At 43.0% G+C, this 21737-nt stretch overlaps 1 protein-coding gene across 3 annotated transcripts in view; it reads right to left on the reverse strand.

Annotated features, from left to right (window-relative positions):
• LOC138733792 (zinc finger SWIM domain-containing protein 6-like) overlaps window positions 1-21737 on the reverse strand; it is a 167929-nt gene that overhangs the window by 31607 nt on the left and 114585 nt on the right. Inside the window, exons 5-8 of one of the 3 annotated variants that reach the window (XM_069881280.1) lie at window positions 10275-10454; window positions 8466-8642; window positions 8038-8184; window positions 2813-2959 (exon numbers count right to left, since the gene is read on the reverse strand). In XM_069881280.1, the coding sequence (XP_069737381.1) occupies window positions 2813-2959; window positions 8038-8184; window positions 8466-8642; window positions 10275-10454 (651 nt within the window). The remainder of the gene's footprint in view (window positions 1-2812; window positions 2960-8037; window positions 8185-8465; window positions 8643-10274; window positions 10455-21737) is intronic. The other 2 variants (XM_069881281.1, XM_069881283.1) reach the window with 2 other exon arrangements.

Consider the following 21737-nt stretch of genomic DNA (forward strand, 5'->3'; position numbering starts at 1 on the left):
AAGTCCTCCCTTACAAAGAGGGCTACCCGGCCTCCTCTCCTACCCTTCCTATCTCCCCTGAAGAGTTTGTACCCCACCATAGCTGCGCTCCAGTTATATGAGTCATCCCACCACATTTCCGTGATGACAACAACATCATAGGCTCCTTGCCCTACCACAGCTTCCAGCTCTTCCTTCTTATTCCCCATGCTGTGTGCATTGGTGTAAATGCACTTCAGCTGAGCTGCCAAGCCTTCAGCCCTCTTAGAGGGAACAGAGTTCATTCCCAATTGCCTGGTAACTGGAGTAGCTAGAGCCAGAGTGCCTGTATCTCCCTTAGCACCCCACGGTGTGTTCTCCCCCACTTTCTGTGTGGTGATGTACTGGTGGTCCTCACCAGCACACCCTCTCCGAATCACCATTGCCCCAAGTCCAGGCTCGCTCCTGTCTAGCCTGGTGTCAACCCCCTCCCCCTTCACATCTAATTTAAAGCTCAGTTTATGAGCTTAGCTTGGTTTTTAGCAAGGGCTTTAGCCCCACTAGGAGGCACACGTGTCCCATCCTTGGCAACAAAGCCTGGGGGTGCGTGAGCCACCCCATGATCAAAGAAGCCAAAGCCCCTCTCCTCACACCACGCTCAGAGCCAGGCATTAATCGAATTCTTCTTCCTGACTTCCTGCTCCTCTCTATTTAGCCTTGGGATGGAGCAGAATATTATTTGTGCCCCAGAGCCCTCCATTATTTCCCCAACGCCCCTGAAGTCTTTCTTGATGGCTTTGGTCTTTCTTTTTACTAGATCTTCGTTACCAGTTTGGACTGCTATCAGAGGATAGTAGTCTGTCTCGTGGACCAGGGAAAGAAGTTTTCTAGCTTCCTCCTTCAGTGATGCCCCTGGTAAGCAGCAGACCTCTCCGTGGAGCAGGTCCAGTCTGCAAATGGGTCCCTCCATTCCTTTTAGGAGGGAGTCCCCTACAACTATCAACCTCCTCTTCTTCTTAATGGAGGATGTTTTTATCTTTTTCTGAGGATGGTGCGGCCTAAGGAAAGATTCTAGGCTGTGGGAGCCATCATCCTCATCCTCAGGATTGGATTCCACCTGCAGCACTTCATATTTGTTCACCAGGGAGATCTGGGGTTTTGCTGTCTGGTTGAGGGGAGCAGGTTTCCTTCGTCAGGCAGGAACTTGCTGCCATTCCCCATCTCTTGTAACCCCAATCTTGCAATTTGCAGGTGGATGGTGTTTGGACACACCAGCTCCAGCAGCCCACTGAGTTAGTGAGAGGGCACTGCTCCACTGGTCTATCTCCCTCTCACACTCCCTTTTGGTCCTCAGCCTCTTTACCTCCTCCCTTAACTCCTCCACCATGTGAAGGTGTTCCCCCACTCGAGCGCAGCATTCACAAGTGGAGCCAGTAACAGAGGCACGAGCTGGTGTGGGAGGGGGCACTGCCTGCAGCCCAGGGCCTGGGTAGCTGCATGCACCCACTGTGGCTCTGTCTGGGTGGCAGCATCCATCCTGCCTGCTGCAGCACACGGAGCAGCTTTAATCTTCTGCTGGGTGGCCACCATGGTCTTCGGTGTCTTCTGTCTAGTCTCTAGGTCCTCTCTGCGCCCTGCCTTCTCGAACTGCCACTCAAACTGCCCCGCACCTCTTTGCCACGCTCCTCTTCGCGGTGCTCCCAGGGGGACTGTTTAGATCTCCTGCGGTAGCCGCCGGGACCGCCCCCTCCCGTCAGGCACCGCGGGACCAGCGTGTGGGGGCTGTCAGGACCCCCGCCTGGGTTTTTCTGGGATTTTCCCAGCTCAGGGAAGCTCCCACCACCTCAAAATGTCCACCCCATCACAGAACTTACCGTCCTGCTGCTGGGTGCCGCCATAGAAGCAGTAGACCATGTATAACATAAAATTTAAGTGTTCTGTCATCAATTTGAAGTATTATGTACACCTGTAGCTAAGAAATCAAATAACATCCTGGACTGCACAGGAGGAGCATCACCAGCAGATCGAGGGAGGTGATCCTTCCCCTCTACTCAGCACTGGTGAGCCCACATCTGGAGTGCCATGTCCAGTACTGAGCTCTCCATGGACATAGTGGAGCAGATCCAGTGAGGTGCCACAAAGATGATTAAAAGACTGGAGCATCTCCCATATAAGAGGCTGGGACAGCTGAGATTGTTTAGCCTGGAAAAGAAAAGGCTCAAGAGTATCTTACCAAATTGTATAAATATCTGATGGGAGAATGTAAAGAAGACAGAGCCAGACTCTTCTCAATGGTATCCTGTGACAGGACAAGAGGCAATGGGCACAAACTGAAATACAGGAAATTCCATCTGAGCATAAGATGACACTTTTTCTTTTTACTGTGAGGATGGTCAAACACTGCAAGAGGTCACCCAGAGAGTTTGTACAGTGTTCTTGGAGTTATTCAAAACTCAACTGGACACAGTCCTGGGCAACCTGCTCTAGGTGACTTCCAGAGGAGCCTTCCAACCTCAACAATTCTGTTATTTCCTGTAATTTCTCAAAAAGAGGACAGAGCAATGTATGTGGAGAGGGTTGCTGCTATAAAGTCTTATTTGGTTTTATTTCAAGCATGAAATATGGAATTTTCTTCAAGAATGAGTAACTGGTAATTTTTTAAATGCTTTCATATAACTTATAACAAAATTTTATTTTAAACATTTTCTCTCCCTTGTGTTTTCTTAGGGAATGCAAATGTGAGTTCTTATACTACAAAGACACTGGTTTCAAAGCTAATTCAGAAAGGCAAGATAGAAAAATGCCTACAGTTACTGAAGACTTAGAGAGGATTGCTCCCTTTGCATAGTCTTACCCATGAAGTCTGAGAATCCATGGAAGCTCTCATCATCCACCCTGCAGGCTTCCATCAAGCTACTGAAGAGGGTGCCAATAGGATCCAAAGGGTGTCCCACCCAACCTTCAAGATTTGTTACTGAGGTTACTCCTTTGTGGAGAAGTTCTATGACAGAAAAGTTGGAGGGAGGGTAAGTGTCAGAGACTAATTCTGCCCCTCAAAACAATTACAGGAGTAAAACTGATTAAAATGCTCTTAGTACAGAATTCAAAGTATTTCCAGTAGCTGCTTCTTAGAAGGAGAAAATAGTATATTTCAGAGTGAATGAATTGCCCTTTGTGAATATGTTAAAAGGGGAAAAACCAAAAATGGACAAAGGTCAAATATTTTGAGTACTAGCAGAGGGCATTATGGGTCAAAAATTTCAACTGCAGTATCATTTGAAAATTCTTACTTGATAGCAGAAACTATTCTGAAAACGCCTGCTAAAAAATAATAGCAAATACTTTTTTTTTAAAATATTCGCAACCATTTCATAGAATCATAGAATCATAGAATAACCAGGTTGGAAGAGACCCACAGGATCATCGAGTCCAACCATTCCTATCAAACACTAAACCATGCCCCTCAGCACCTCATCCACCCGTGCCTTAAACACCTCCAGGGAAGGTGAATCAACCACCTCCCTGGGCAGCCTGTTCCAGTGCCCAATGACCCTTTCTGTGAAAAATTTTTTCCTAATGTCCAGCCTAAATCTCCCCTGGCGGAGCTTGAGGCCATTGCCTCTTGTCCTGTCCCCTGTCACTTGGGAGAAGAGGCAAGCAGCCTCCTCTCTACAACCTCCTTTTAGGTAGTTGTAGAGAGCAATGAGGTCCCCCCTCAGCCTCCTCTTCTCAAGGCTAAACAACCCCAGCTCTCTCAGCTGTTCCTCATAAGGCCTGTTCTCCAGCCCCTTCACCAGCTTTGTTGCTCTTCTCTGGACTCTCTCCAGAGCCTCAACATCCTTCTTGTGGTGAGGGGCCCAGAAGTGAACACAGGATTCAAGGAGCAGTCTCACCAGTGCCGAGTACAGAGGGAGAATAACCTCCCTGGACCTGCTGGTCACGCCGTTTCTGATACAAGCCAAGATGCCATTGGCCTTCTTGGCCACCTGGGCACACTGCTGGCTCATATTCAGTCGGCTGTCAACCAACACCCCCAGGTCCCTCTCCTCCAGGCAGCTTTCTAGACAGACTTCTCCTAGTCTGTAGCACTGCATAGGGTTGTTGTGCCCCAAGTGCAGGACCTGGCATTTGGCCTTGTTAAACCTCATGCCATTGGACTCAGCCCAGCGGTCCAGCCTGTTCAGATCCCTTTGCAGAGCCTCCCTACCCTCCAGCAGATCGACACTTCCACCCAGCTTAGTGTCATCTGCAGACTTGCTAAGGGTGCACTCAATGCCTTCATCCAGGTCATTGATGAAGACATTGAACAGGGCTGGACCCAGCACTGAGCCCTGGGGAACCCCACTTGTCACTGGCCTCCAGCTGGATTTCACACCATTTACCACCACTCTCTGGGCCCGGCCATCCAACCAGTTTTCCACCCAGGAGAGTGTGCGCCTGTCCAGGCCAGAGGCTGACAGTTTCTCAAGCAGAATGCTGTGAGAAACTGTGTCAAAGGCTTTACTGAAGTCCAGGAAGACCACATCCACAGCCTTCCCCTCATCCATCAGCCGAGTGACTTTGTCATAGAAGGCAATCAGGTTAGTTTGGCAAGACCTGCCTTTTGTGAACCCATGTTGACTGGGCCTGATCACCCAGTTCTCTTGCATGTGCTTCATGATAGCACTCAAGATTACCTGCTCCATGACTTTCCCTGGCACTGAGGTCAGACTGGCAGGCCTGGAGTTCCCTGGATCCTCCCTGCGACCCTTCTTGTAGAGGAGCACAACATCAGCCAGCCTCCAGTCCAGTGGAACTTCCCCAGTCTTCCAGGACTGTTGGAAGATGATGGAAAGGGGTTTGGCCAGCACATCCGCCAGCTCCTTCAATACCCTTGGGTGAATCCCATCCGGCCCCATAGACTTGTGGCTGTCTAGTTGGGCTAGCAAGGCTCTGACCACCTCCTCTTGGATCACGGGAGCCTCATTATGCTCCTCTAGCTCCTGGGTTTGTACACAGACGGAACGACCCTCCTTACAACTAAAGACTGAGGCAAAGAAGGCATTAAGTACCTCAGCCTTTTCCTCATCCCCTGTCACTGTTGTTCCTTCTGCGTCCAATAGGGACTGTATGGCCTCCCTAGTCCTCCTTTTATTATTTATATATTTATAGAAAGATTTTTTGTTATCTTTCACAGACTTGGCCAATCTGATTTCTAGTTGAGACTTAGCCCTTCTGATTTTTTCCCTACACAATCTCACTTCCCTCCTATAGTCCTCCCAAGAGGCCTGTCCCCTCTTCCAGAGCCCATAAACATTTCTCTTCCTCTTGATATCCCTCAAGATCTCTCTATTCAACCAAGCTGGCTTTCTCCCCTGCCGGCTTTTTTTCCGGAACACGGGGATGGCTTTCTCCTGAGCTGCTAGGATTTCCTTTTTGAAGAGCTCCCAGCCCTCCTGGGCTCCCTTGCCCTTGAGTACTGTCTCCCATGGGACTTTGCCAACCAGCCTTCTGAAGAGATCAAAGTCTGCCCTCAGGAAATTTAATGCTACCGTCTTGCTAACCACCCTCTTCACTTCACCTAGAACAGAAAACCCTATCATCTCATGGTCACTTAGTCCTAGGCGTCCACCTACTGCCACATCCCCCACAAGGCTTTCTCTGTTCACCTTCTCTGTTCCTCACTCAAAAGATGCAGTACCATTTTTATATCTTAAGCGAATCTGATGGCATTGAAATAAATTAAAATATTCTAAAATAGCCCATTTTAATAAATATGAGCTTATCTTGCATAGAAATAACTGAAGTAATACACTCACAACAACAGTTCCTCAAAAAAGAAAAAAAAAATAAAGCGTTTAAATGAGGTATACAAGAAAAAGTTGTCCTTTATAGTTTTCTGTCATTCTAAAGTTTCAGTCAACAAACACCTCCACGTATATTTTGTTTTGTAGCCCTCATCCATCAGTCAGTTGTTACAACATGAAAAAAATTGTTCAGCACAATGAATTGAAGGAAGTGTGGCTTTTTTTTTTTTTTCCCTAAGAGTCATATGGCAGTAGCTCCCATTTGATTCCAATTCCCAACTTTTTTTCTCCTAGAAACATACACATGCATTGCAGGTGACCACTTAAAATTCGTATACAAACCATTATGGATGCCCTGCCTGTTACACACTAAGTTGTACCTGCCTATGCTCTCTCTCATTCACAAAGTGCTATCTTTCTGAGTAAGCATATGTATTATCACAAAGCTTCAAAAACTTGCTTCTTGCCTATTTAAATGTGTGGGGCTACAAAGTGAAACAGTCACGCTGTTGAACTGAGTGTTCAGAAGGTTAGGTTTTTTTTGAAGAATCAACTGATATGTAATATGAAAACCAAACAAGTAATTGTCTTACTAACAAATAGTATGTGCTAAAGGCAACAGGAAGAAGCACATAATATTACCAAAAAGGATTAATATCAGTGATTTTACTGACTCAGTTATATTCCATTTCATCAATTGTCTCTACTTATGAGCTTTGCTCAGATCATGCTAAACAAAGGCTTCAGTCCTCCATACAGACATTTAACTTAAACCACACAAGTGATTCCATGGATGTTAGATCAGTCATGTGAATGAAAGCTAAGTAGAAGCATGTGCTGGCTGCTGAGCTGAAACCTAAAGCTGGGCTGTAGCTGCAGAATTAATCTGCTTATAGAGACAACCAGTATATTTTGCAATATTAAAGAATATTTTTAAAATTCCACACATAAGAGGAAAAAAACCAAAAAGCAGTGAACAACATAGAAATGACAAACTACTTTGTTTTGGGGTAAGATGAATATCATACACTCCTTTTTTAATAATAGCATAATATTAGTTGACAGATATAGAAACTGCTCACAGGGAAAGGAACTTAACAGAAGTATTGAATGTCTAGATACTGCGTTAGCAACTGGGAATGTAAAGGAGTAGTACTATGACCAGCACACTTGCAGCAGACCCTTCACACCTGTCAGCAGTACATACACACACAGACATAACCCCTTTCTTCTTGCCTCCCCATCTGAGAAGCTGGACAAGGTGCAAAGCTTTTAAGGGAACACATGCTAAGGAAAGATATTACACAATAAAGACTCAGAAAAGGACTCTTAAGTAATAATAAAAAGTGCTTTTAACTTTTGGTCGAATCTACGATCCACAATAGTGCTTAAAACTTCTTCCTTGTGTAACATGAAATGGAAATAGAGGCACATAGGAACTGTTAGCTAATTCTTTTTTCAGTCAGGTGCCTACCTTGTCTTCACTTCAATTTCTAAATGATCATTTCTGGGAAAACACCTGCACATACACTTGAAAAATTTACATGCGTGACTTTACTCTGGTATTTTTGTCTACAATGCATGAGGATACACATAGTTAAAAGTAGCAATAAAGATCTAAAATAAAATTTGAACGAAAGGAAGGTGTTCTTGTAGTAGCTGAGAACATAATTCCAGTTTTTCAACATGCATTCTTTAACCACAAAGCCATCCCTTTCTTCTACTACCTCTTCAAACTTATGACAAAGTTCAGTGTAAGATTATTTTTGGTAGAATGTCTCTTCAAAAAAAAATAGGTGATGTGAATCCATTAAAGTTTTAAGCATCATAAGACACTTCTTGAACAAACTGCCAAATTTGATGAATTTCTGTAGAACCGACTTTGTCTTGTTGCCAACTTTAGGCTTCCACCACAGAAATATATATCCCTGCTAAATTATATGTCAGAGGAAAAAAATATTTTAAATACCTGATGTGCCAAATGCAAAGCTCTGTTTAAAAGTCTATAAATTACACAGGATGAATATTTACACTGTGTAACCAAAAACCCTGATTGGGATAAAGGACCCATCATGTCAAATGTATTGCAGAAGGCAGAACAGAGCCCTTGGCCTGCAGAGTTCACAATCCAGCTTAAAAAAACCCCTCCAACATGAATGTTACATTACAACTATGATAATCAGGACTGAAGAGTTAGTCACCTCTTTCACTCTAGCTTCAAAAGCAGTTCTCATGCAAAGTTCCATTCCAGTGTTATTGTCACTTCCTTTGCCCCTCTCTTCCCTACATTTACCTTTCTTCTGAGCCCGGAACATTTCCAGCTGTTTCTGTTGCTGCCTTCTTAGTGTATTAACAATAGCTATTGCTAGCCTCAGAGCTTCTCGTGGGTATCCATGAGATCGTAATGCATCCACCCTTGCACAGGCTGTAGGAACGTGTTCTGAAACAGAGAAAATAACTGAGGAATAGCAATGCTTCCATGTTTGCAATGGTCTGTTTTGCTAGGTTACTTAAAAGGGATTTTTTGTTTGTTTTCTTTGGTTTTGTTTTTAAAATTATACAAGAGAGACTTAAAGGAATACTTCTGAGCCAGCATTTCAAGGGACCCTTCTAGCTCTTTTTACTAGGCTTTTCATTCATCTCCCTACTATCCCCCCAAAATAATGCCATAATGGAACAAAGCAGTAATCATGGAAACATCTTTCCAGTTTAGCCACTTACCATGCCAGAGGGGCCACCCCTGAGAGTCAAAGAGTGAATTTTCAGTGTCGTCATGGTAACAATAGTTGGTGTATAGGTCACTGCTGATAATGTGCTGTAAGTGCCTGTCCTGCCAGTGCAGATCACATGCCTCTATGGCTCGAGTGAACACTGTCCGATGTGGCCTGTTTGACGAATCTGTCATTTTCACAAGTTCAGAAAGCTGCAGTCAGCTTTTACTCATTCATGTGTTAACCAGTAATTCACAGTATTCTTGTCTGCCGACTATTCATCAACCCCCAACTGACAGCAGCCTGCCTTGCCGCCCTCTGCAAGGAGCAGCATGCAGATGACATTTCATATCCTGTTACCCAACAGGTCATTTGAAGTGTGTGCCATTCACTTTGCAGTCAGAGAAAGAGGTCTACAAACGAGTACAGTTAATGCTAAATAGGACTTTGCAAAGGGAACAGCTAGAGATGAAGAACATGAAACAGCATGTACAGCACTCCCCTAAAAACAGATTAGAAAGTATATGGCACACAGCTACTCAAGTATACCCAGCTTCTCTCCTTCTCAGACCCAGAGCTATCAGGATGAGGGACATAAACATTACACGAAAGATTTTGGTTTTCTCTTTGAGAAGTGACATTAACTTTGAACACTTGCATATTTTTTTGTCATAAACATATACAAATACTGCAAATAAAGCAAGGTACAGAGGCCATGGAACTGACATAATCCTTACTGGACACCTTCCGATGGCAAAAGTGCTCTGTTGACATGGCACTGTGTCTATGAATGTTGAAACGCTATGTCAGAGTTGCCACTAGCCTGCCCAAGTTCAGTTGAAAAACACAAGGTCCAGAAAGCAAAATAGCTCTGTAGGAAGCTATGTTGAATGAACTTCTGTCTCTAACTAGCTGCAAGATTTAAAAATAAACCAAATCTATTTACTTCAGAGGTAATTTTCCAAGAAAAAGAAACAAGGAAAACTCCATCTAAGTCCAAATTTGCCACCTCCCACAAGAATTTAAATTTAACTTTATAATGATTATATGAAATATGTGTCAAAATACTAAGGGTTTTGAGGATTATGAGGGTTTTTTTCCATGGTAAATATCCTGCATCATCTTCAGTTATTAGCAAAGTAGCAATCTTTGCTTGAAGATGACAGAAGAAGGCTTCTGTCAGATTCGATAATCACATTTGAGATTAGAAAGTATCATACTGAGTAAGAAGACACCTCCTCCGAGAAGGCAGTGTTGCCTCTGCACCACCTCCACCTTCCCCCCTCCTCCCCTGCAGACTGCACAACACAGAGCACATCACACGTGAGAGATAGCTGCTTTAGTTTCTCACACACTAAGTTTAATGCAGTTACAACAGATCTCTCCCTTTAAGTAAGTATCAAAGGCTTTGTAAATGTAACAAAAAAACCACCAAAACACAAAAAAACCCCAAAAAAACCCCAAAACCCAACACCAGATATAACATTATAGTCAAGCAAACAAACAACAAGCTTTTATGTGATATATTTCAGGGACATCCAATTTTCATGCAACAAGTATTTAGAAGGACCAAGTTAAAAGTTAGAAGACCTAACTAAACACAAACACTTGCTTTGAAAACATTGCAGTCCCAGCACAACCCCCCCCCCCTCCTATTTATCCTTTCTGCAAAGATAGTATTAGTGAAAATAAATTTGGCTGGTCAGTCCTCAATAAGAAAGTTATCGTCTCAGGAAAGACTGCTGAATTCTTCAAGGCTAGAGTATATAAGATAGAGGTTATATTATATGTTGCAGTCAGAGCATATATTTAGGCTCACCTTGGTTAGTATTTGCACCCTGAGGTAAAGCATTGTTTAAATTGGGCAGCTCGTTTCCATGGTTTCCATCTTCCCAAGGACAAACATCCACACTGTTCCATTTCTTCAGCTGTTTTAGCCAACTGGCCTTCTGTTCCAACTTGCATTGGGGATTTAAGACTATACATATCCACAGAGCACCTGATTTAAAAAAAAAAATAGATGTTTTCTATTAAAAATGCAGCAGCCAATGACTAATTGCAAACTTCGATTCTGTAACACTTTTTGTCCCCTCAAAGGCTATGCTGCTTGTTTCCTAGCTATGCCTAACACCAGGCAGACTGAATTCCTGACACAGAATCTTAGAGCTGGTGTGGCCCATCTGAAGCAGTTGAATGACTGTATCAAGCCATCCTTCTCAATTAAAAGGCATTAAGTGGATCTTTTGTATTTGAAAATCCATAGCTCACAATGCATAGCCCAGACAGGAACATCAGTCCAAAGCAAACAAGAATTCACATAAAGTTACAGCTGGAAATTACCCAAGTTTTTCTTCTAATTTTTGTACCAGAAGAAAATGTGGTTTTCTACAAACAAGAACTATCTTCCAGCTTCACATTACAAGAATCAAACAAGTGCATTAGTAAGGCATGTATTTTGTAAACATATACTTCCACACTCAGACCCCAGCAGAAGTATTGGTGATCATATATCTCATTCCCAAACACATCTGGACCTCAGAGATCCAGTAAACACTGGCTTTGTGCCAGTACAAATAAGATATTTTTACTGCTACTATTTCAGCAATATGGTTCCACTAGAAAACATGGTTTACATTTTCTGTTACAGAGCTCAAAGAGAAAGCTAATTTGCACTGATTTTTCATGTATACCATCACTTTAGAACCTGCGCCCTGAAACCATATAGCAGACATAAATGCATTAGGGTCTCTAGCAACAATTTTAAAATTGAATGATTTTTTAAAAAATCATTTGTCTCTTCACCAGTGTGAACTTTGACAGAAGTATGAAGGCATCTGAAAGTACTGTTCGGCAACAATTCACTTGCTCATTAAGAACATGATGTATGCACTGCAAGACTGCAAGTCAAATTATAGACTAGAATCATAGAATGGTTTGGGTTGGAAGGAACCCTTAAAGGTCATCTAGTCCAACCCCCATGCAGTGAGTAGGGACATCTTCAGCTAGTTCAGGTTGCTCAAAACCCCATCCCACCTGACCAAGGTTGGGGCTTCTACCACCTCTCTGGGCAACCTGTGCCAGTGTTTCACCACCCTCATCATAAAAACTTTCTTCCTTATATCCAGTCCACATCTCCCTTCTTTGTTTAAAACCATTCCCCCTCATCCTGTTGCTACAGGCCCTATTAAAAAGTCTATCCTCATTTTTCTTCTAAGCCCCCTTTAAGTATTGAAAGGCTGCAGTAAGGTCTCCCCGAAGCCTGAACAGCCCTAACTCTCTCAGCTTTTCCTCAACAGGAGAGGTGATCCATCCATCTGATCATTTTTATGGCCCTCCCATGGACCTGCTCCAACAGGTCCATGTCTTTCCTGTACTGAGGATTCCAGAGCTAGATGCAGTACTCCAGGTGGGGTCTCACCAGAGTGGAGTAGATGGGAAGAATCACCTCCCTCAACCTGCTGGCCATGCTTCTTTTGATGCAGCCCAGGATACGGGTGGCCTTCTGGGCTGCAACTGCACCTTGCCAGCTCATGTCCAGATTTTCATCCACCAGTCACTCCCAAATCCTTCTCTTCAGGGCTCCTCTCAATTCCTTCATCCCCCGGCCTATATTGATACCAGGGATTGTCCTGACCCAAGTGTAGGACCTTGCACTTGACCTTGTTGAACCTCACGAGGTTCACATGGGCCCACTTCTCAAGCTTGTCCAGGTCCCTTAGAATGGCATTACAATTGGTTCTTATTGTTAAGCATCAACGCATTCAGCACTTCCCAAGACAAAAGGAATTCTTGCAATATACAAAACAAAAAAAAAGATGGGACATATTGGAAATCCTTATAGAATAATTATCTTGGACTTACTTATTTATTTTCAAAATTAAGTATTACTTTAGGGCACTGAGGAGACACTGTACCTCTCAGCATCTTAAAAAAAACCAAAAAACAATTTAATACTTTGTAACCCAGTGCTTTCAGACTGAAGCAAAAGTAAGATGGAATATCTTAACCACATGTGGTAAGTATTTCAATCATCCAGCAAGGTGGAATGCACACTACTTATTACACCATGCCCCTACAAAATGAGTGGTGTTTTCTTTATCTGTATCTCAGAAACACCACTAGAAGCAAAGGAATTCACTTGCCTTCCTCAGAAGCTCCACTATGTGTGTGGTGCATCTAAGAGGCAGGAAAGAGAAGAGATACACCGAAGTACCAAAATCCCTTAAGAACTTCTGTGGTTTAAAGAGGGAAACTATGTTAACCATAATTACATTGTTAGCAATGATTGCCTCAGAAATCCATGCTATTTTTATGCAAATGAAGCACAAGGACAAGTGTATTTTTAATAAACCCCACACAAACCACTTGAAATTTCAATAGGTCAACTGCACTGTTTGGGGTGACTTCAAGGTGAACTGTGTGCACATCTGAGATCTTGCCCAGCTTTCACAGCTGCCCAGCTCCCTGCAGGAAAAGGAGTGAAAGACAGAACTTCCCCACTGAGAAGAGAAGGGAACAAAAAGAGTCTCAGGCTGAGTTTCTGTAGCACTACAAAGGCTACCATATGGGAGAAGGAAGCATAATGCCAATGACCCCACACTCTTCAGTCTATTTTGGGTTTCAGGTATGTGTGTGATCTCCCCCCATCAGCATGTGTGTGCTTCATATTTCTTCCTCCTCTTTCTCCCCAAGCTCCTTTCCCCTTCCTGATACCTGCTCCATTCTGCCTCTTTCAATTCACTGGTTTCTGTCTTGCTCCCAAGAGCTGAAAAGTCTGAGGAAAACATTCACTTGTGCCCAAATTTTACCACATGCCAACTGGAAAGATCCCAGAGGATATTCTTCCTATTTAACCCTGATGCCGCTCAGTGGAAGCACTCATGGGTTTGTTACAATATGTGGAATATTTCATAGTGGAATATTTTGATTTAAGCTAAAGTACAGTTACATTTTGTCTAAGCAGCTGTGGTTTTGGGGTCACACAGAATGTCCCTCTGATAGCAAGTTCTTTTTACAATGGTGTTTTCTAGACATTGTTTGACCTTGAAGATGATAACATCTTGTGTTCAGTATGCTCTGTGCTGAACAGATGTCTCTTCTTCTGTAATCACCTCTGTTTGGAATCCTTACTAATCTGAAAGGCAAGGTCCAGTAGAGAGCTGGAGCCAGCTCCAAATTAGAAAGAGCTTTGACTGTTGAAAAGTTTCATAACATTAAAATTAGACCTTGGAAAGTAATAGAATATGCATAAGATTTCTGGGAAAATTTATACACATGCATGTAAGTGGGAAATACATTCTATCCCCAGCTCTTGTCTCACTGCACATGATTGATGGAGATCATTCCCGCATGTTGCCCAGGCCTGAGAAAGGATGCTTGCTTTCTAAAACTCAAAAATGTGTCTTAGAGAGTTTTATTTGCCATCATTTTTAGTATCATTTTGGTGACCCAGATGGGACTTGCTTTTAGGATTTCAGATCTGTGGGGGTCGAGGATGCTCCAGCCGGCAACCAAGAACTTCTCATGGGGGAACCTCCACCCCTCTAGACTGCATCATGGAAGGAAGGAATCCACTGGTAAGAATTAAAGAACTAAAGCATCCTTTCTGGAATTTGGCTTGGTTGCCTGCTTGTAAGTCAGTGGTGAAAGCTCTGCAGGGATGGTCTTGAAAGGTACTTAATATGGGCTTGGGGTTAGAGTCCCCAACTTGATACATAATTATGATTTTGGTTTTGGTGTGTTTGTGGTTTGTCTTTGTTTGTGTAATTGTCTGTGTGACTGTCCACGTGAGGGACTCTGTAACTGTGTGTGAACGGTGACTCTGATTGGCTGTATGAAGAGTTAGAGTCCTGACTGGTTTAAACTTGGAAAACTGACTTTGGCATGATTTGCTGACCTGTTTTGTGTAAACTGATTTTGACATATTTTGCTGATTTGTTCTGTTTAAGATCCCGAGACTGCAATCTATTTCGGTTTGTTTGTGATCTGCCTACAATCCCCTGTGTAAAGTCAGACTATGTTTATGTTTTTGCCTTAAACATTTTGTCTGAGGACTACCCACTTGTGGCACCAGTTTGTCTGTAGTGCCAAGGTTCCCTCTCCCCCTCTCTCTCCCCCCCTCTCTCTCTTCCCCCCTCTTTCTCCCACCCCTCCCCCCCCTCTAGCAGTTATAGTAAAGTAGTTAAAGTAGTTATAGGAAGGGCCATGACAGAATTTATTTGTTCAGTTATGGAAAAGTGTGGGGCATGCCAAAGAAACTATCCTAATACCAATAATCGAGTAATACTTGGGAATGTTAAGGAAGGAAATTCACAGAATCACAGAATAACCAGGTTGGAAGAGACCCACCGGATCATCAAGTCCAACCGTTCCTATCAAACACTAAACCATATCCCTCAGCACCTCATCCACCCGTGCCTTAAACACCTCCAGGGAAGGTGAATCAACCACCTCCCTGGGCATCCTGTTCCAGTGCCCAATGACCCTTTCTGTAAAGAATTTTTTCCTAACGTCTAGCCTAAACCTCCCCTGGCGGAGCTTGAGGCCATTCCCTCTTGTCCTGTTCCCCTGTCACTTGGAAGAAGAGGTTCTCTTGCATGTTTCCCCTGGAAACTACTGGCAAATAGCTTTTACTGAGTTGCCCCGAAAAGTAGGATACATATATATTCTTGTTTTAGTAGATACCTTTTTGAACTGGCCAGAGGCTTTCCCTGCTTGCACCAATAAGGCAAGAGAAGTGTGGGGCCAGGTGGCGATTTGTTAACTGAAAACTGTAGCGATTAAGGCACGGACCTCATCAATGGGGGCGACAATTGAGATCAACTTTATTTAGAGAATGTAAACCTTATATATTGCCTCTGTATCCAGTAACAGCTATCCCAGTGAATTGCTACCCGTGAGAATCCCGTAGTGCAGCGACAGAGTGCAACCCCCTGTTTTCCACAGATGTGCCCCTTATCTTCATGTTTTCCGCCTAGTGCATTCCTTTAACCCACGGGTCTTAATAAAGATTCCAAGGTCTCAACAAGCTAGCAAGCAAGCATGAAAACACTGGCCATTTGTTCTGTGCTTGCTGCTAATATTGCAGGTACACCAAGGCATTGGCCGTTTGCCCCAGCATACACGTAATACTGGAATCTTTATGCCCACAGAAAACCATAAAGATATTATTGCCTTAGTAGGCAAGAAACGGTGGGACACACAGGGGAGGAGACCATGGGCCCCAGATTGTTGCTAAGAGTTGTAGATAATTGTGCTAAAAACAGACTATGCAAGGTTGGTAAACAAGAAAGCCTAACTGAGCTATTTGGACAAGTGGTAAAGCACTGCCTCAGTGAGGCAGGGGTATAAAAGGGATTGCTTTTGCTTAATAAAGGTCTTTGATCCTGACTCGGAGTCCATGCCTCAATACGCCACAAAGAAGTAGTAAAAATTTACTTAAAGAATTTATTCCAAGGTTTGGGGTGCTTTTAGGAATGTCTTTGGACAGATGTCCTCATTTTGTGGCAGAAGTAATCAAACAACTAAGCAGTGTTCTGGGAATATCCTGGCATTTGCATACACTTTATAGGCCCCAGTCTAGTGGGAAAGTGGAGAGAATTAATTACACTTTGAAACTGCAGTTGAATAAAATATGCTAGGAAACCTCTCTGACCTGGGTAAATGTGGAGGCATTTTATGAGACGAGAAGGACTTGATGAAATAAACCTTGTTTATGTTGAGTAACCTTGAAACAGCCCAGGCTCCATGGAAAGAGGAAGTAGCAAAGAGAAAAACAAAGGAAAAAAAATGTCAACATGGCCAATTTTAGTGTAACTTGTTTAGAAACATGCACAGTTATTTAGCCAATAATATGTTAGCAATAGGTGTGTGAATAAGCACTTTTAACAAACAATAAACTGTAAATAAGCACGTGAACAGCTTATGCATAACCAGATGTGTAACCGGAAAAGGTATATAAAGTGAAAACTAACACAATAAAGGGTCTTCGATCCATCAGATTGAAATCCGTGTCTCAAACCCCTCGTCAGGTAAAAGCACTGCCGTTATTGTTATTAAGAATTTGAATTCCACCTCGACGAGGAGGCCTTAGCCCATATGAGATCTTGTATTGGAGGTCTTATCAGATGCAACATGTCCCAGGAGATATTACTGTTAAAGGGAATTTGGACATGAATAACTATTTGATATCTTTAGGAAAGACTCTCTAGGAATTGCAGAAATTCTTGACTGTTAGCAGATTCCTAGAGCTTGATACACCAGCACATCCGTTCCAACCTGGAGACTGGGTGTATATCAACTCCTAGGACTCGGAACCATTAACTCCTAGGTGGAAAGGACCATATCAGGTAATGTTAACTACATACACAGCCATGAAGTGAGCTGGAAAAGCTGGTCTTTGGCTAAATCAATCATATATGAACACACAGTCCCAGAAAGGGTATAAAAAGTCTTGCAAAACCAATAAAGATGTCCTTTTGCTCACAACTTCTACGTGTTGTTGTCTGCCCCAACCAAGACATCTGGTGACCACTGACGTGATCACAGCAATTGGACTACGGACGGCGAAGTACAAGAGCTGTGGGGGTGGCGCCCAGTGAAGAAGAGAGCAGTGGGTAAGGAGAACTGCCAGAAGCTGGCTATTTTGAAGAGACACCTGGATAAGGTGAGCTGATGAGAACATGGGTACTTCCTTAAGTAAGGAAGAGACGATGATCATTGCTATGTGGAAAATGATCTTGCAAAACCAGGGAGTTAAGTTAGAGGAGTCGGTATTGCAAAAAATGCTATTATGGAGTAAAGAACAGGGATATGAAGCAACTAACTTTTTTTAGTGTTTCTATCTGGAAAGATGTGGGCGATAAATTGATTCTGCCACATGGTGGGATAAAGACGCTGCAGCACTTTAAACGATGTGGTGTCTGCTTTATGAGACTCTGAAAGATTTTAAGTTGCAGAGAGACGAGGCAGAGGGCACTGCCCCTGATTCTAATACCATGCAGCATCTTGCACCTCCCTTGCCATTCCTTTCTAAGGAACAGACTCCGGGGAATAAACAAGTTACAGACACTAAGGGAACAACGGGGAAAGTAAAGTTAGAAGGTGAAAAGATTGTAGACTCCGGAGTACACCCTAAAATCCATGAGCTGCGGAGAAGGGTGGAGGTGCTAGATGACCCGGAGCCGGTGTCCTCTGACACCGATAATTCAGCTCCAGCAGAGCTGTCAGCTCCACCATGTCCTCTGTCAGACGAAGGAGAAATTCAACACTTTGTAAACCCATGAAGGTACCCCCCACTCCCAGATGAAAGGCCTGATGATTGGAGCGATGTGAGGAATGGGGGTGGGGAGAAAGAGAATGAGCAAAGCCGGAAAGTAGAACTACAGTTGGAAAAACCCCTTGGGGGCCCCTCTTGCAGAAAAATGCCTCAGTCATGGGATTTGCCTCCAGAACATGTTACTGTTCCTCTGCATAATCCTCTGTCCTTTTGGTAGGAGGTAAAAACATGGGCTTTAGAAGAGGGGAATTGGGATTTGTCTGAGGCGATAGATACCCCATTGATGGAGCCTGCTGCCGCCGATCCTTCTGCGGCAATGGCATTTCCTGTTGTGATGGGGGGATCCAGGGCAGGGGATAATGGACAAGCACAAAACATATTCATGGAAAGTAATACAAGATTTGCAAAAATGTGTAGCGCTAAGCCTGTTATCTACCTGGAGGTTAATGATCGAATCGTTAAAACATTTAAGATCACACAAAGATTTAGCGGAACCACGAAAGATGCAGGACGACACTGATATTCCATATTTGGAACCCAGTACAGGGCCATCGGCGACTGCTGAAAATCCCTTTGATCTGGATCCATTAGAACCCAAGAGAACTCTGATTTATTTTGACCTTAAACTGCTACAAACTTTTCCTGAGATTTGTTCGCAGGAGGCCAGAGACTCTAAGAGCTATAAAAGAGAATGCGCTAACTGTGCCACCACCGCCACGTGGCCACAGGGGAGCCACTGCCCTGGGTCGAGGGGGGTCGCTCTGCTGCAGCTACTGCAAGCCGCTGGCCCGCCCAGAGCGCGGACAGACTCGCTTTCTGTAATTCAGGGAGTTTCGGCATTACAGAAGGGACTGCAATAGATCACAAAAAGAAATGACCCGATTAAACAATGTTGGTAGTAGTTCAATTACCAAGTCAGTTTAAATAACGTGATTTTACAACAGGTGCGGCTTTTGGCTTAGCAAACACTTATAAAGATACTGGATGTCAGAAAGCTGAAACAGGCACGAACCATATATGACATTTATAGACAGATTGAAGGATGCACTCCACAAGCAAGGAGACAATTGAGCAGCTAAAGACGCCTTAATTTTGCAACCAGCAATAAAAAATCCTAATGACAAATGTAGAGAGATATTGTGCAGTCTGAAAAATCCTACAACAGCAGCTGGGATCATTTACCTATCAAATACAGCTTATGGCTGCCGCCCTGACTGTAAACTGGGAAAGAAAGATGTTCTGTTATAGATGCAGCAAAGAGACATTTTAAACGAGACTGCTACATGCAATGCCAGGATAGAGGGCCTAAAATCTGCTCTCAGTGAGGAAAGGGTAATTTAAATGGGATAAGAACAAGAGAGCGTTGTCAGGAAAACCAGGAGCAGAGCATGGTTTGGAGGCGCGTGCTGACACAGATGCCTCCATGGCAAGCAGCAGCTCTCACCTCAGAGCAAGAGCCAGTGGCAGTGCTGGGATGGACGTAACCATCACCATTGCAGTAGTGCTGCAATCGTCCACAGTTCACACAATACCAATGTCGTAAAAGGACCATTGGGGGGTGGTTTTACTGCCTTGTTGTTAGGGCGATCATCAAGAACTCAGTTGGGAATCCTTGTATTACCTGGGGTCATAGATGCAGGCTTTACTGGAATAATTCAAGCAAGTGTTATAAACACTATTTCCACTAGTATTAATACCAAAGGATAGCTGGATAGTATAATTAATTTTGTTCAAAGCAGCTGTGTTCCAAGCTGACTCTAGAGAGCATGGCTCACTAGGTTTTGGGTCCATGGGAATCCCTGAAATACATTTGGTTTAGTCCTTACAAACTCAGCATCCTATGTTGAAGTGCACATTAAGTTTAAAAAAAAAGGAGGAAAGCCAGAACATCTTAAAATGGCTGTAGTGTAACCCTTTGTTGTGCATGTTCCACTAATCTTGTGGGGGAGAGATGTGCTGAGTGCAGTGGTAATAGGCATTGGAACCAGGAACGAGAGAAAAATTGAGTGCATTGCAAAAGTTAGTGAAGGAGCAAATAGATCAAGGGCATATAGTCCTAATTAATAGTCCTTGGAACACACCTGTATTTGATAAAAAAGAAATCTGGAAAATGGCATTTATTACATGACTTTTCTAGACAAACTATAGGAGGCCTTAAATAAGCAGGCAGGCAATATCGCCGCTAGAGAAGTGTTGCTTTAACAATTAGCCTTAGAGAATGTAAAAGCACAGTGTGCATAGTTAATTGCACGATCATCTGTTACAAAGATTGCTTGTTTTACTGGAATTGACTGATGCCAACTTTACAAGAGCAATGCAAGTAATGTCTTGGGCGCCTATGCCTCCTTGCTTTATACCAAAGGGCACTAGAATTACTCAGCTGATTTGTTTTCCAGCAATTGTACCCCATGCAGGAAATAGCATAAGGGGAGAAGGAGGCTTTGGCTCGACTGACCAGTCCGTGATTCTGTGGACGCAAAAACTACAAAAATCATGACAAACGTTAACCTGCAAAGAACGATACAGAGCAAAGAATAACAATATTTTACCAGAATTGAAATACTTGTTAGACAATCGATACAAGCCTTATTAGGTAATGCATGTGCACACTTTAAGTATTGTGTGTGCCCGGTACCGTGTGTAGTTTAAATATCCATGACATAGAAAAATTGTGGATCCAATAGTGAACAACTCAGGATGTTATTATCGATTAGTCATAACCAACATAGTATGGATGTATTCAGTTAGCTTTGAAATGAGTGGTCGTGTGTGTGTGTGTGTGTGTGTGTGTTTGTGTTTGAAGCACTTCAAACGTTTATAAGACTTAGAAATTGGTTTTGATTAATCTTAGAAATACATTTCTGGGATGTTTCAATCTCAAATGTCCACTAAGCCAGCAAACAGGTAGATTTACCTGGGACCTTTTCGGAATGAAAAGCTCCAGAGGGTAAAATTTTAAAATACCTAGCAAAACAAAAAAAAAAAAAAAGGAAAAAGAGAGAGAAAAAAAAAATGGAAAAAAACCAGCCTTGCAGATGTGTGTGTGTGTGTGCCCCCGCCACCCCCTTCTCCTTCCTTTCTCCCTGAATGTGAAGTTTTTTTTTCTCTTTTCAGCTTCTTTGCTGAAGTCCAGAGGAGTTAAAGGTGTTATCTCTCTAGGGGAATGCCAACTGAGAACACTCTGCATTCCAGTTTCCCTTATCAGATCAGCAACTGCTGGGCCCTGGCACAGACAATGATGAGTGGGATTTTAGCTAAGGAATAGAAAGCCCAATTAATAACTTTTTACGGCATAGAACTAATAGTGGTTTTCTATTATATGCAGTGGTAAAAGCCTTTGAACGGCATCACAGTCCTTTAATTTAGTAACAGATTCACAATATGTAGCTGGAGTAGTGCAGCGTATAGAAAAAGGATGGTTAAAACAGGCAAACAATGAGTGCTTGTTTTTACTGTTAAAACAGTTATGGTTTCAAGTCACAACTAGAAAAGCAGAATTTTACGTAATGCACATTTGGAGTCACACATCACTTCCAGGATTTACAGTCGAAGGGAACAGAATAGCAGACAGGCTGACAGTAGGGGCTGTCCAAGGCCCACTACCAAACATTATTTGACAAACGCTAATGTCACATAATTTTTATCACCAGTTTCCCAAGGCACTACATAGGCAATTTAAAATTTCATTCAAATTAGCCTGGAACATAATAAAATATCCCCAGATTATCAACAAACACCATTACAGCCTGGAGGAGCCAACCCAAAGGGATTAAGTACTTTACAAATTTGGCAAAAAGATATTATTCACATACCCGAATTTGGAAGACTGAGATATGTACATGTTTCGATTGGCATGTATTCAAATGTGATATGGGCAACAAAACGTACAGGGGAATCTTCAAAGGAAATAATGAAGCATTTTGTCAAGGCATTTGCAGCCTTGGAAATTCTCACACAGATAAAAACAGACAATGGGCCAGGATATATAAGTGACCAACTTAAGAA

Source organism: Phaenicophaeus curvirostris, assembly GCF_032191515.1.
Source record: "Phaenicophaeus curvirostris isolate KB17595 chromosome W unlocalized genomic scaffold, BPBGC_Pcur_1.0 scaffold_34, whole genome shotgun sequence".
Classification (NCBI taxonomy): domain Eukaryota; kingdom Metazoa; phylum Chordata; class Aves; order Cuculiformes; family Cuculidae; genus Phaenicophaeus; species Phaenicophaeus curvirostris.